Raw genomic sequence first — 15332 nt, 5'->3', positions numbered from 1 at the left:
GGGGAGTACAATGATGCCTCAAGGTCATGCCTGTAAATTTCAAAACATGATGAAAGCTGCAAAACTATTAAATATCGTACAATTGCTCCTTTGGGATTTGCACCCAGGGGATTTCTCCTCTTTGCACAAACCAGGTGGAAAAGGCAAAGTGCTGTATTATTTGCCGTGCTTTTGAATTCACATTTAAACACCGTCCTTGGCTTTCTTGTGTCCAAGAATGGATCGTCAATTGTTCTTTGAAAACTAGCCCAGATTTGTGCAGATGCTTTTTTATTTGTAAGTTCAGCTGAAAACAACCTGCTAGTCAAAAATGTAATCATTATGAGCATGCCATCTTGTATCATATTTTTAAACTTCATGCAAGGTGTGGCATGGGCCCAATTAATGCATACATCTTGGTGGCATCTATAGACTGAGTACCTGTTGGTGGAGGAGGAGGAGGACCAGCTGCAGACGTGAACAGTTTGGAGGAAGGAGCTCCAGGGCCTCCTGTCCCAGAGGGGTAGGGAAAAGTGGTGTGAATGCCTGGTAGAGACGTAGGAGGGTGGGGCTGATGCTGGTGGTGACCTGGGTATGTTGGCAGTGGCCCAGGTTGGGTAGCGTGGCCGGGTGGCAGTGGGTTAGAGGGTTGATAGGATGGCATGGAGGCAGGGGTCATTAGCGATGGTCCAGACATGGAGACACCAGGCATTGTTGGACCGCTGAGAGAGGCTGTAGGTAGAGACGGGCCAGTCAACCCTGAACCTGGCATAGGATTCTGAAGAGGATAGACTGGGAGTCCGCTTGGAGGAACCTTCGGCTGTCCGAAATTCTGGAATTGTGAAAAGCCTGGGAAGAAGGAAAAAGACATTAAAATAAATCCAAGTAATGGCATTAAATCAATGTTTAATTTGAATTTATCTTTCCCTTTTTTTTTTGTCAGTCTGTCCTTGGCAATAATACCTTTCAGACAAAATTTCAGCATGAACTAAGGTTCATGGTTCCTGCATTCAAACCACAAACAACAGTATACATTTCTCATTCTTATACTCTGCCTCAAACTACAGGAGAACTGGCAGGGGCTGACCAAGTGTTATTAGACCATTCAGAGGCCATTAGTCCAGACAGGCCAAACAACTCTGAACTTGGGAAAGGATTCTGGAAATTAAAACACCTAAAACCTACGCTGAGCTCAACATCAATAACTTACATTTACACAGTACCTGAGCACAGTAAAATGACCCAAGGTGTTTCACAAGAGGGTTAACAAAATCTTCCACTGAGCCACATATTAGGGCAGGTGGCCAAAATGCTGGGTTTTAAGGAGCATCTTAGAGGAGGAGGGAGGTGGAGAGGTTTAGGGAAGAAGTTCCAGAGCGTAGGAGCCGAGCAGCTGAAGGCACACTCTGTGATGATGGAACAAAGAAAATCGAGGATGTACAAGAGTCAGAGATCAGAACTGGAGGAGTACAAAGATCTCAGAGGGTTGTAGGAGGTTAGAGATATCTTCTAGATATAATAATACACCTGTACTGGAAAATAAACTACAGAATGTACCTACATGTTTCCTACAGTGTGAAGGACTGAAGTCCCCCGTAATCCTCTATTAATCTCTCGGACACATGCCAACTGACTCATTACATGGACACAAGGGACATCCTAACAAGGCAGCTGCCAATTGAGGGCTTGCAATGTGGGGAAAATACACTTAAAATGGGTCAAGGTAAAATAAAGTGAGTCCTTTCAACAATGGAACACAAAAGGAGGCCTGGCTGAAGTAGCAGAGTAGACACTAGGCTTTCATGTGCAGGTTCAAATGCAGCTGACACCAATGAGATGAAAGCTTCTTTGATCTGCAGATTAGATAGGACCAACATGAAATGGATTTTGCCAATCTCAACCCTGGTGAATATGACTTAAAACTGGTCCTCACTGGCAATTGCACTGAGAAAATAAAAGATGACTGCCGTGGGAAATAGAATGCATGATTCTGGTGAGGTTGGAGTTGAAATCCATTGTTGGAGCAGAGTCGAGAGTGCACTGCGTCTAGATGTGTGACACTGACAACCAAAACCCAAATGAAAAATGCCCATTCTCCAGAATAAAAACATTGATTAACACAATTTTATTATTAAAAAAAATTATACATACATAAACTTAGTGAGCCTGCATAGAGTGGCTACAGCACAGGAGGCTGCCATTTAGCCCATCGTGTCCCTGCTAGCTCTCTGCAAGAGCAATTCACCTAGTGCCACTCCTCCCCCTCTCATGTAGCCCTGCAAGTTTTTCCATTTTAGATAATGATCGTGTACGTGTGCGCACACAATACGTTTTTATATTATGTGCATAAACAAAATCTTACACACTTAACATTTTACATAAAGAGTTAATTAATTGAAGTATAAACGTATTTCTCTCTCCAAATGCCTAGATTTCCTGCCCCCCTGCCCACAAGCCACTTGGCAAAGAAACCCATGAATTAGCTCGATTTGTCACTAACTATAAACAGGAAGGTGACTGATCTGCTTTTGAAATATTAAACGGATTACCTGGTGCAGAGGCTGTGGTAGGATGTTGTGGATAGGTGGGACGAGGTGCTCCTGGTTTGGAGTACATGTTGGTAGTGCTACCAGCAATGCCTTCAGTAGGGAGACCAAATGCAGGTGCTACTGGGGCAGGCTGGGGAGTGAATACTGTTGGAGCTGAAGGACAGATTGGAGCCTTAGGACTAAAGGAGGTCTGATATGGAGTCTGAGAAGATAAAAAAAAATTGCTATTATTACGAGGGGGGTAACAATGTTTGCCAGTTAACTGAAGCAAGTTTCATAATTTATTTGTTATTTAGATTATAAGCAAGATTGCCTTGATGTGCACACGTCAATTTTCGTGGGCTTTTCAACAACATCATTTAAAAATCATTTTAAATATTCAAACGAGCAGACAAAGTAGCAAGCTTCACAATTACTGAAATGTACTTCTCAGAATATACTGGGCTCCTGGAAGCGCCTTCAACAAACATCGACAGGTATAAGGAATCAGTTACGCGTTGCTCCATGCAACTGAAAGTGATTGTAGAGAGTGCACTTTGCAGTTGAGAATAATTGCAGGCAATTTACACAGCAGGCACCAGATAGTCAATAGTGAGTGACACGAATACTGAAGTGCACATGAGAATAAGTCAAGGACTGTACAGAATAAGGTGCATATTCAAAATATATCAGATGCTGCTTTTGTCTATGCAGACTTTTCTATTTGCTCCTCCAATGACTGAAAGGAAGTATGCACAGTGATACTGGACTCAGTGAGATGTGCGTGTGGCAAAAGCACAAAGGAAGATGCATAAAGTGTGAATGGCACAGTGAAAGATATGCATGAAGAAACTAGTGAATAGCAAGAAAGCACATGCGTAGCAGAGCAGTAGTGCAGGCGCAGATCAGAACTGTAACAATATGCATACAGAACTGAAAGAAGTTAGGTATGAGGTTCAGTAAGGATGCCCGAGTGCTACCTTACCTGCTGGGCGGGTTGTTGGATTGGTCTCTGAGGCGGTGTTTGCCGAGCTGGAGTGGGAGCTGGAGCGGAAGTTGGACGTGTACTCCTCGTTACGACCCGATTAAAGGGGAAAGTGGGGGCCTGTTGACCCACCATAGCTTCTCCCTGCGCGTGGAATAGCCTATCACGGAGCTGGAGTACTGTAAACTGAAAGAGACAATGTCCCGTTTAGGTAAATGGACCACAGCCAAGAAACACAAAGAAAGGTAGAAATCCGAGAAGCAAAGTTCTCCCTATTTTGTCGGAAAAATTCAAAGATTTTCCTTGGTGAAGTTAAAAGAGATGCATATACTTTTCTATGCTTTGTTATGTGTTATTCTTGCTGCACTTCACAATGTATTATTCAGAAGGCATCGTGCCTAATGTAATGCTCCTGTGCTCGAGAAACAGCACATCTTCCAGCTTACCATACACAAGGCCAGAGGAGAGTCTATTGTGCAATCACCAAATCTTCAAATGCAAATCAGGTCCGTTCAATATAACTTAATGTCCTATTGTCATAACCTTTAAACTTTGTAAGGATGGTTTAAAAGTTTAACAAAAATTTGGCGAGGTTAATGGTGAGGCCACTTCTTCCTGACTCATAACCACAGGTAAAACAGTTTAAGTACACTGGAATGTTTGTTTTAGAACACAACTATGTTCATCTCATTGTGCTTGACCTGCAATCATGAAACCAAAAACATCAAGATGGTTCAGTTCACTGCAATATAGAATTATCTTTTTTTCCTTATTTAAATGATGACAGAAATTAAGTGAAGTAGTTTCAGCACATCGCAGTCCCTCAAGTTATTTATGACACAGAATCACAAAGGTTACAGCACAGGAGGCCATTCAGCTTGCTATGTTAGTGCTGGTTCTCCGCAAGAGCAAATCAGCTTGTCTCACTCGCCTGCCCTTCCTCCATAGTGCTGCAAATTCTCTCTCTTCCAGTGTTTATCCGATTCCCTTTTGAAAGCCATGACTGAATCTGCCTCCACCACACTCTCAGGCAGTGCATTCCAGATCCTAACCACTCGCTGTGACGAAGATTTTCCTCATGCTGTCATTTTTTTTTTTTTGCTATTCATCTTGACCCTTCCACCAGGGGGAACAGTTTCTCTCTATCTACTCTGTCTAGACGTCTCGTGATGTTCAAACCTCCATCAATGAACCCTCTCAACCTTCCCTTCTCTAAGAAAAACAGCTCCATCTTCTCCAATCTACCCATGTAACTGAAGTCCCTGGGACCATTCTCATAAGTCTTCACATCCTTCCTAAAGTGTGGTACCCAGAATTAGACAAAATACTCTAGTCGAGGCTGAACCTCAATAAAAGGTCAACATAACTTCCTTCCTTTTGTACTCTATGCCTCTACTTGGAAAACCCAAGATTCAGCATAATTTTATTTACTTTTAAAATAATATAGGGAAACAGTGAATGCACACAAATTCTGTCACACTTCACACACTGTACAGAGCTACTGAAGTAAAATGATCTCACAATCTCTTATGGCTGGTATTTCTGACCTGACATCACATACCAAATTCTATGGTACCTCTCATCAAAGAGCAGTTGGGTTCTGGTTGACCTGAAGCTGGAATTAGGAATACATTCTTATCTTCACTGCCTGGGCATTCATCACTTGTTTGGGGGGAGAGAAAGAAAGAGGTGGGTGGGTGGGTGGGTGTGGAAACTGGAAGGAAAATATTCCAGGAACAACATATCCTAATGTAGATGCTACTGAAGCTTTGAAACCCAGGGAAATGAAAGGAGACAAACACTTGGGTCCTGTAAACAAGTCCTTAAAGTAGCTCCAGTATAGAACACAGGAACAGGAGTAAGGCCTTCAGTCCCTCAAGCCCGTTTCCCCATTCAATTAGATCCTGGTCACTGTTTCTTAACTCAATTGATCCATTTTGGTCCCGTAGCCCTTAGTACCTTTACCTAACAAAAACATATTTTCAATTTTGAAATTTTCCCAATGACCCCTGGCCTCAGGAAGACAGTTCTTGATTTCCACTACTGTGTGTGTGAAGAAAAGCTTCCTAACATAATCCTTGAACAGATTAGCTCTAATTTGAAGGTTTTTCCTCCCCTTATCGTGGAGTCTCCCACCAGAGGAAATAATTTCTCTCTAGCTACCCCATCAAATCATTTAACCATCTTAAACACCTCAATTGGATCTCCCCTTAATCACTGATACTCAATGAAATACAAGCCCAGAGTGAGGAATATTTCTGAACTCAAATTCAGTTCTTACAGTTCCCCAACATTCCCTCTTATATAAACAATGCTATGAGGTGCTTTCTATGGCAAGCACTTTGCGAGGTTTTGCTTCTCCATTAAGCCTAGATGCTACAGAAAATCAGGCACTTGTATAACAGCCACAATATTTTTCTGTTTGCCACTATTTATAAAAAGATAATGTGTAAGCAAACCTGATCTGAAGTAGTAGGGAGGTAGCTCATGGCTGCTTCCAAACTCCCTTGTGCGGCCAGTAGGCTGGCATACTGCGTGAGCTTCTTCGCAAAGACTGGGCCCTTTGCAGCCACATCTGTGCCCTGGAGTAACTCAATCGCTTTCTGTAAGATCATAATCTTTTCCACAAGGTCCTAATGGGAAGGACACAAGTCATGACTGAAGTTATAAAATGTTCACCATCAACAGTGTAAGTTTTTTTTGTGCTTTATCATGGGGTGTGGGCATCATAGGCAAGGCCAGCATTTGTTGCCCATCCCTAATTGCCCTTAAGGTGGTGGTGGTGGTGGGCCACCTTCCTGAGCCACTGCAGTCCCTCTGGCGCAGGTACGCCCACAGTGCTGCTGGGAAGGGAATTCCAGGATTTTGATCCCGTGACCGTGAAGGAACGGTGAAACAGTTCCAAGTCAGGATGGTGTGTGGCTTGGAAGTTTTTGAACCTTTAGCCTGTTATCCAAGAACACTCACGAGTAAAACACTACCATCACGATAGCTCATTGCATTCACTTCAACTTTTGTGCTCAAAGCAAGGGAAGCCATCCATTTTGGGAAATGAAATCCTTTCACATCCAGTGTCAGCATTAAACATTTCCAATACAGGTGTGGTACAAATTCAATGGAAAAGAATCTCTCAGTGTTCAGTCTTAAATGCGTGCCATAATCTAATGCAACAATTCCATTTCCTAAAGACATTCTTAAGAGCCATCGCTGTGAGAAAGATAATTTAGCATCAACCTGCAGGCAGATTTCCACTTTAGAACCATACGACAGCTTAAACTCATTTCATGGAGCAGCCCTACAAGTGGTAGGAAGTCAGATAGCAAGAACACATGCACAAGAGAGAAAGGGAGCAAGAGCTCAAGTGTGAAAGAGAGCATGAGCACGAGTATGAGGGAGAGGGTGAGACAAGGCAACACAGCCAGAACAAGGAGAGCAATGGGAAGGGTCAGGGGGAGAGAAGGTGGCAACAGAAAGAGGAAGGGGGGTCAATGGATTGGTAGTAATGGTGGAAAAAGAGTGAAATAAGTGGTAAAGAATGGCAGATTGGCTCCAGTGAAAGAAGGAAAGGAAGAACATTATTGTTCACTCACTTCACCATGCGTTCCCTCAGATATAGGACAGTAAATGCAATGTACTAAATTTCTGATTTCAAACATAGATGTGCTTTAAGTTCTCTGCAGTCAAATCGGACCCTGTATGGCCCACTATGGATTTAACTCTGGAAACTGCAGAAAACGTCTGACATACACAAACACAGCAAAGCACAGAGATCCGAACAACAGGCTCCTACCTCTAGTGCAAGTGGAGTCGAGCTTTCGTGAGTTTTCACCCAACACTCCACCAGTTTCTCAACATTTCCAGAACAGATGTAGCAAAGACATGCCTGCATGCACAGCTGTCCCTCATTCTCCATTTCCAGGCGGGATCCTAGGGTATCTGAGGAAGGGAAGGATCCCGAAGGATTCAACTTTGGTTAGTGAAGTGCAAAGACCTCCATTTTAGAACCATTCTGTGGGTTGATGAGGAACAAAAGACATCAGAGGTCTTTGGCCCATTACTTCACACGTTGCCCAGATTAGCATGATTTTTTAAAAAAAATTAATAACCATTGATTTTTGCACCACTGTACTGTGTCAGCTATACTCAGACAGTACCTGGTATTAATGTCCTGTAATAAATATCTGTAATAGTTTAACGTGAGGATCAGTGTGTGATTTGTGCAGCTTTCTGACACAGTCGTCACTCAAATTAAAACTGAATCTTTCAATATTTCTATCAGTAGACTTATCATTTTTCATGTGAACTTGGGTTTCTGGAGCCCATGTCACACTTTTCTCTTAGTTGGAGCCAAAATTAAAACATATTTATCTTTAAGTTACACCCTTCTAAATGTAAGGAAGCATAAGATTTTACAAATCAGGAAGGCTTGCATAACAACTGGACACATTTAAGAAATTTTGCATCAGTTCTCTTGAATAATTTTGTTCGAAGTTCTCAATGGAGTGACATGACTGAGGAGTGAGTAAAATGACTTGAGAAAGAGGTTACTTGCAGTGGCATTAGTTTGACCCCTAACATGGAATAAAACATGCAGGTGAATGCTGGGTGCTCTTTTTGACATTTCAATAAAGTATAGTTTGCACTGCGTCTATTTGAAGTCTTTAAAAAGAAAAATCACCAGTCCAGTTAAGCATTTTGGTCCTTCCAAACTGCACTGGGAGAAGTATTGGTGTTTACAAGACTGTCATTGGCAGTGGAAGTAATTCACGTTACAAAGTGAATTATTATATGAATTGCACAATAAATCATTATCTGCTTCTATAGTGTACTGGTAAATGATACATACAATTTGCTGACTGACAACACAGAACATATTCAGCATCATATGAATGGAAGTTCAGTCCATCCACTTCACAAAATAACAGTGGTACAGTGGGATATAGATTTCTCTTGGGAGTAACTGAGTCACACAGAAGCCAAGAAGATCCTGATTTAAGCTCTGCTCTGTATTGTTAAAGAAACCATATGATTGGCCTTTGTACCCTGTGTGAGCAAAAGGAAAATTAGCCAGGGTCTCTGCACCTAAATGCTAACCAGTAATTGCTGCCTTTACTGCCTGCTTTAGGTAGGTCAGGTGAGGGTTTGCCCCAAGCATGGCCATGTTCAAATTATCTAAATACGCTCACCAGTGATTACCACACTTAAATACTGGTCATAATATAAAAGCAAAGTACTGTGGTTGCCGGAGATCTGAAACAAAACAAAGTGCTGGAAAAACTCAGGTCTGGCAGCATCTGTAGAGAGAGAAAAAGAGAGTTGACATTTCGAGTGCAATATGGCTTCAATTCCAAAGTAGAGTCATATTGGACTTGAAACGTTAACTCTGTTTCTCTCTCCTGAAACACTGGTCACATAGGTGATGGGGGGGGGGCCTGCATCTGTAAAACCCATTGCAAATAAAGGGAGGAATCCCTGAAACAGTAGGGATTGGGAAAAAAACTGGTACGAGTAAAATGATACAGAAGAGATGAAGTAGCAAACCTACCACATAGCAAGGGGAACACCTCTGGTTTGGCATAAGTTAAAAGAGCAGCCAAAGCTTCTTTCCAATTGTCCAAGTCACAGGATTCGACAATATCCCTCCAATTGTGGGTGACTACAGAGGACACGAGCTGCAACAGGGCATTAATGACATTCAGTATTCCTCTAACCGTGCGAGCGATTGAAGCATGACAACATGTGGAACTGTACTCACAAGCTGCTTAAAACGGTATTCCCTACTGACTTGCTGTTAAAATGGATTCTACCGTTCGCAGAAGCTTTTGAAAACTATTCAAATGCTAAAGAAACAATGGTTTAAAAAACAGGTCCAATGAATTAAAAGTGACTGATATACAATACTGCGTGCTCTTCACTACATTTAAATTAAAGGAGATAAATTAAGGTAAAGTTGAATACCCTTTACCACCCTGTAAAATTCTCGTTCCTTGCTCTGGGTGCAATACCATGACGCATGTACCTCTGTACTTTACATATTATTCCAATCACTGTGCACTTTTCTACCCAATGAGGTGAAAGCATTTTAAATCGATCACATCGACAGCTACAATAGAGGATACATTGTTGGCAATGTTATTGGTTCCTTATTAACAACTCTTTCACAGATATTACAACCATTAAAACCTTCTCAGACTGGGTGGTACAGGAGTGCGAGGCAACAGCCCTTTATTTCCCCTACTATTCACTTGTGGCATCAAGCACTTGCAAGTCAGGCATTGTACAGACCAGATGAAGAATACTCCGAGGTCAGGTACAACATGGATCAGATACACAGTGAATCTGCTTGTAACTCTGCCCCTATACAAGCCCCTAGGCTTGATGTTTTCCATTTGCTACACCAGCCCATTTTGTGAGCTCAACGAGATGGCCCGTGTTGATGCAGGTAGTTTTCTGTGGAGGCTACCGCAATTCATTTCATTTAGGAGGCTACCCACTGAAAGAGACATGCACCCTATCAGCCAGGGACAGATTCATCAGGTTCCAGAAGTGAAAGGGCTAAAACGTGTCACTTACAAGGTTTTCCACAAATCATCTCTTTCCGAACAGAATTCTGAATACGCTGATGCTTTTACCTTACAAGTTTAGAATGAACAAGGGTATATACGTGCTCTGCAGACTGAAATGGCATTTACCCGTGAAATCTTTGTCTTCCTCTTGGCGAAGTATCTATTCTGCGTTTGCGCAAGAAGCTCTTCCCCCCCAGCGATAGCGAGAATGATGGCATCCGCAAAATGGTCATCTTTTAGACACAGTTCAACAGCACCTTCAAAGTTCCCTATGAGCAGGGCTTGGCTGATCAATCCTTCAGTGTCTGAAACAAGCAGGTCCATTATTAATCTACTGTTAAGAACAACACAAAACTAATGTGACCTCGTCAGTCACATTATATCATGTGACATCGTCAACTGTTAATTCCTAGGAAGAAACAATTGCATTTACATATTTTTTTTCGTTCATGGGATCTGGGCATCACTGGCTAGGCCAGCACTTATTGTCCATCCCTAATTGCCCTTGGACATTAGTGAACCAGGTGGGCTTTTACGGCAATCGTTTCACGGTCACCATCAGGATTGGATTCAAATTTCACCGTCTGCCATGGTGGGATTCGAACCCTGGGTCTCTGGAATACTAGTCCAGTGACAATACCACTATGCCAACCGCCTCCCCATAAGTTATGCAGATGCTGAACTAAAAGGTGAAGTATCAAGCGGTCATCAAAAGTTTGAATGAAGTGGTGTGTTTCAATGGAGATCTTGAAGGAAAAGGGAGAAGTGGAGATGCTGAGGGGTTTGGGGCAAGCGTTAGAGAACAAATCTAGGTGCTGAAGGTATGGTTGCCATTCGTGGGGTAAAGGAGATGGGTGCACAAAAGGGCAGAGACCCAGAGAGGAACCTTTGTAGCACTGGAGGAGGGAAGGGCAAGATTGTGACAGGATTTAAACAGATGAGAATCTTAAACGTGAGACATTACAGATTAGGAGCCAATGTAAATGGCGGGTCTTGGTGCAAAACAGGATACAGGCAGCAGAGTTTTGGGTGCACTGAAGTTTATGGAGGGTGGAGGAGTGGACGTCAACCCAGGAGAGCATCGGAGTGGAAGTGACAAAGTCAAGGATGTGGTTTTCAATGGTGAATGCATTGTGACCAGGACAGAGGGATGGGATGTGAACGTAGAAGTTCGGCTCAGACAAACAAGGCATCAAATAATCTGGGTCGGTTGAACCCTTGGCCAGGGAGATGGTTAGGACATGGAGGGCGATTGAAAGTTAATTAAAAATTAAATCAAACAATGGCTAAATCCAGTACTGTTCATTCCTCCATCCATTCAATAGCAGCATTCGAAATTGCCATAAATTAGTACTGAGTGAATACTGTTTTCAATCCGATTGAAGCTGAGTGACAAAAACACAGTTAGAATCAGGTTCATTTGTGATGAGTGTAAGGGTGTTCTCAGGCAATCTCAGCCAGTGCAGTAGTTGGAATGCTAGAACTGGCGTCAACAACACAAGATTATAGAGAGGGGGAGACAGAGAAACGTAGCCAGAGTTCTGGCCATTGGGTTACCACCTGCTGGAAAATGTACTTGTGCCGATACCAGACAAGGACACAATCAGACCCGAACCTGACACTCAACGTGAGTAATGGGAACTTGAAGGAAGGCGCTGAAGGACAACCAGCTCCAGCAGAACTTAAGCCCCAGCCCACATCTGCATCTTCAGGAAACGACAGAATTGGAAAAGGAGCAAAATTAAGGTGACCCCTCCAACAAAGGCAGCTCTAAAATCAGGTCGCAATTCTTGAGAGTTTCTACAGCTTTGTCAAAAAGCTTCATTTGAGAATCATCCAGCACTTACCTCCCGTCACAGGTATTTCAAAGAGGGGCCTTTCTCCCGGAATATTGTCAAAGAAGTCAGAGGTTGTCGAGGCATCTCCTGCTGCTACAGACTCCTCAGAGCTCGAACTCTGGGAAAGCAAGTGAACAAAAAATTCAAAAGTCATTGCTTTGAAGGGCAGAAGATACGTGAGCCCCTAAACAAAGTTTAAAAACGGAATCACTTGTTCATCGCACATTACAAAAAGCTCAGCTACATGTGACTAGTTCACAAAGGACCATGCTCTGTTTTTTGAAAGGTTTTGGAGATTACATTTTATGCATTGATAGCGTTTAAACCACACAGAAGCTGGATCAGATGTTGCAGTATTCATCTGTGATCAACAGATTGTGTTTGCACCCTGCATTCAGTGGGGATAGAACACATACCACCAGTTGAGTACTACTGAAAAAAAATCCTTTCTCTTGCTTACAATTAGAATTTTGGCATCATCAATAATACTGAAGATCTACACACATCTAACAGCCATCTCAGTTATAAACTTCCATACCATAACTAACTCAGCCTTTCTAACACTATAAATACCTACTGCCAATCCTTACAATGGAGTTTCTAACCTAGTGCACATTTCTACCTCACGTCAAGGTGGAGCGTTCCTGTTGCCCCATCTGCTGGCTACAATCAGGTACTGCATGACAGTACAAACTGTTCTAATTTTAACCATTACTTCTTTTCAAAGATCCTTTCGTCACACTACCTCCACCCTAATCTCTTTCCAACTGTGCTCCTACATTCTCATTTATCATATCTGCTTCTGTAGTTTTGTATATAGCTTCTATTGATCCACAGTGTTCTGTAACTTCTTTAAATGTATCCCATTTATTCTGCAACTTTGCAATCTCCCCTTTTTAAAAATCTCATTTATGCTTATGCACCTGCTGTCTCTAAGAGCTACTCAGCTAGTTCCACTCCCCTGCTTTTCCTCATAGCCTACAAATGTTTACTCTTCAGGCTATTATCCAATTCCCTTTTGATAGCCATGATTGAATCTGTCTCCACCACACATTGAGGCAGCGCATTTCAGATCCTAACCACTCACTGCGTAAAAGTTTTATTTTATGTCACCTCTGGTTGTTTTGTCAACTGGTATCCTCTGGTTCTCATCTCAACAGGAGCAGCTTCTCCCTATCTCCTCTGTCCAGACTGACGATTTTGAACAACTCTTATCAAATCTCCTCTCAACCTCCTCTTCTCCAAGGAGAACAGCCCCCAACTTCATCAATTTATCCACGGAACTGAAATTTCACAACCCCGCAACCATTCTCGTAAAGCTTCACCTCAAGGTGATGGAATTCAGTGAGGAAGTGATGCTTCTGTTGTCCAAAGCCTTGTCAGGCCCCGCCTGGGGTATTCTGTACCATTCTGAGCTTGGATGGGGTACAGCACAGATTAAGCGACATGATTAAAGGGTCAAATTATGAGGATAGGTTGCATAAATTTGGCTTGCATTCCTTTGAGTTTAGAGGTTGAGGGATGATCTGAGGTATTTAAAGGATTCAACTGGGTAGACATAGAGGCTATTTCCCCAGGCGGGTGAATCCAGAACGAGGGGGCATAAACTTAAATCATAATTACAACTATGCCATTTAAGTGAACTCAGGGAGCATTTTTCCCACATAAAGGGTAGTGGAAATCTGGAACAAAGGCTGTAGATTCTGGATCAGTTGAAATTTTTAAGATGGAGATCAACAGATCTTTTGTTGGGTAAGAGTACCAAGGGATATGGATCACTGCTGAATGAATGGAGTTGAGGTACAGATCAACCACAATCTAATTCAATAGTGGAGCAGACTCCAAGGGCTGAGCGGCTTATTTCTGTTCCTATGACTGTTTCCAGTCAGTATCAATAACTGCAATAGCCTGTTTAAAAAGCGGAATAAATGCCAGCATTTCAGATTTATGCTATTGCAGCTTCATTAATTCACAATTCAGCTTTACTTAAACTGCAAAAGTAAATGATTTATCTCGTAAAATACAGTAGGTAGGTATCAGTAACACTGTTTACAGACATGATACACCTGGCAAAACAAACGATCATACATATATAACAGTTGTCAGGGGCCAGTGAATTTTGAAGAACAATTATAACTGAACCAGCAAGTACCTGACTGGAAACGCCAGGCATCTTCTGTACACGCTCAGTAGCTTCCACTTCTGGACCTTTCAGTCGCACGCTGTTATCTAGAGACGAAGCAATCTGAAAACGACAATTTAACGTGCTGATCAACTGGCGACATTCAGAAAGGAAAAATCAGATTAAAGCACAAAATACAGTTGTAGACTATTCAAATAGAGATGAACTGAAAGGAGAAAGCATGCAAACAAAGGAGCAAAGTAGGGTGGGAAGAGAGGGTGCACAGAGCAACTGAGCATATGAGAGTGAGAAGGCTGAGAGAGGGAAAACAAGTGACAGCAAGAGCATGCAAAAGGAGTGAGAAACAACAGGAAGGGGTGCAGTAGAAGGCAGTGTGAGTGAGACAAAACGAATTAGGGATTTTGAAATGTTTAGAGAATAAAGAAAGTTTGAAAGAAACTCAGTTAGCAAGACCACAGGAGGTCAACCTGCTCATTTTAAAGAACATTGCGTTTTTTTTTACAAAGGAGAGTTAGCTTTACTGAATTGCTCATCATCCTGACTAGCTTTCCACAGTTAAGTGCAGAAACATGAAATATTAGCAAGTAGTCTCAGCTCGCTTACACCCATCCTCACAAGTGACGAGGTTTACAGGATCGAACCTCACCAGATAACTTCAATAGAAATCTTTTACATTTAGAATTCATTTAGTATATGTTTACCTTTTTATCCAATCCTTCCTTACTGTAGCCAAGCAGATTCAAGTATTTTGTTCGAGGATCTTGTTCAAAGTTTACCTACAGGAAAGTAAGCATTAATCTGTATTAGCACAAACTGCTTAATCCATATTAACATGTTTGATATTTAATTAGAGTGCTTTGTTGAGGGGATAAATGCACTGCCAAAATGGTACTGTGCCACACAAATTAAGGAGATCCTTGGTCTGTGCCAAGTTAACTGATTTCTGGAGAACCAGTGGAATTGCCTTGGTGCTCCTGGGATGGTCAGGAGAATTCCCAGTCTGGATTATATGCTTGACTCATATTCGCAGTTAAATGGCTGGTTGACAACCTCCACCTATGCTCAGATACATGTAGAACAGCTATGTAGGCAAAAAAAATTGGAGAGCTGTGAAGCAGCACACTAACAGGCACCTACAGGAGACAAAGAGGCAAATTGGAGGAATAAAAACAGAAAATGCTGGAAAAACTCAGCAGGTCTGACAGCATCTGTGGAGAGGGAAACAGAGTTAACGTTTCGAGTCTGTATGACCCTTCTTCAGAGCTCAGAAATTGGAGGAATTGGAAATAAAAT

At 42.2% G+C, this 15332-nt stretch overlaps 1 protein-coding gene across 3 annotated transcripts in view; it reads right to left on the bottom strand.

Annotated features, from left to right (window-relative positions):
• The window catches only part of sec31b (SEC31 homolog B, COPII coat complex component), a 74623-nt gene that overhangs the window by 25797 nt on the left and 33494 nt on the right, over window positions 1-15332 (bottom strand). For all 3 annotated transcript variants that reach the window (XM_078530673.1, XM_078530676.1, XM_078530674.1), the window contains 10 exons: window positions 14741-14815; window positions 14049-14141; window positions 11906-12014; window positions 10185-10363; window positions 9038-9164; window positions 7283-7428; window positions 5952-6125; window positions 3493-3678; window positions 2529-2730; window positions 421-828 (listed from right to left, as the gene is read on the bottom strand). In XM_078530673.1, the coding sequence (XP_078386799.1) occupies window positions 421-828; window positions 2529-2730; window positions 3493-3678; window positions 5952-6125; window positions 7283-7428; window positions 9038-9164; window positions 10185-10363; window positions 11906-12014; window positions 14049-14141; window positions 14741-14815 (1699 nt within the window). The remainder of the gene's footprint in view (window positions 1-420; window positions 829-2528; window positions 2731-3492; window positions 3679-5951; window positions 6126-7282; window positions 7429-9037; window positions 9165-10184; window positions 10364-11905; window positions 12015-14048; window positions 14142-14740; window positions 14816-15332) is intronic.

The sequence above is a fragment of the Cetorhinus maximus genome, chromosome 27, assembly GCF_964194155.1.
Source record: "Cetorhinus maximus chromosome 27, sCetMax3.hap1.1, whole genome shotgun sequence".
Lineage (NCBI taxonomy): Eukaryota > Metazoa > Chordata > Chondrichthyes > Lamniformes > Cetorhinidae > Cetorhinus > Cetorhinus maximus.
This window is presented reverse-complemented; position numbering and strand designations above follow the sequence as displayed.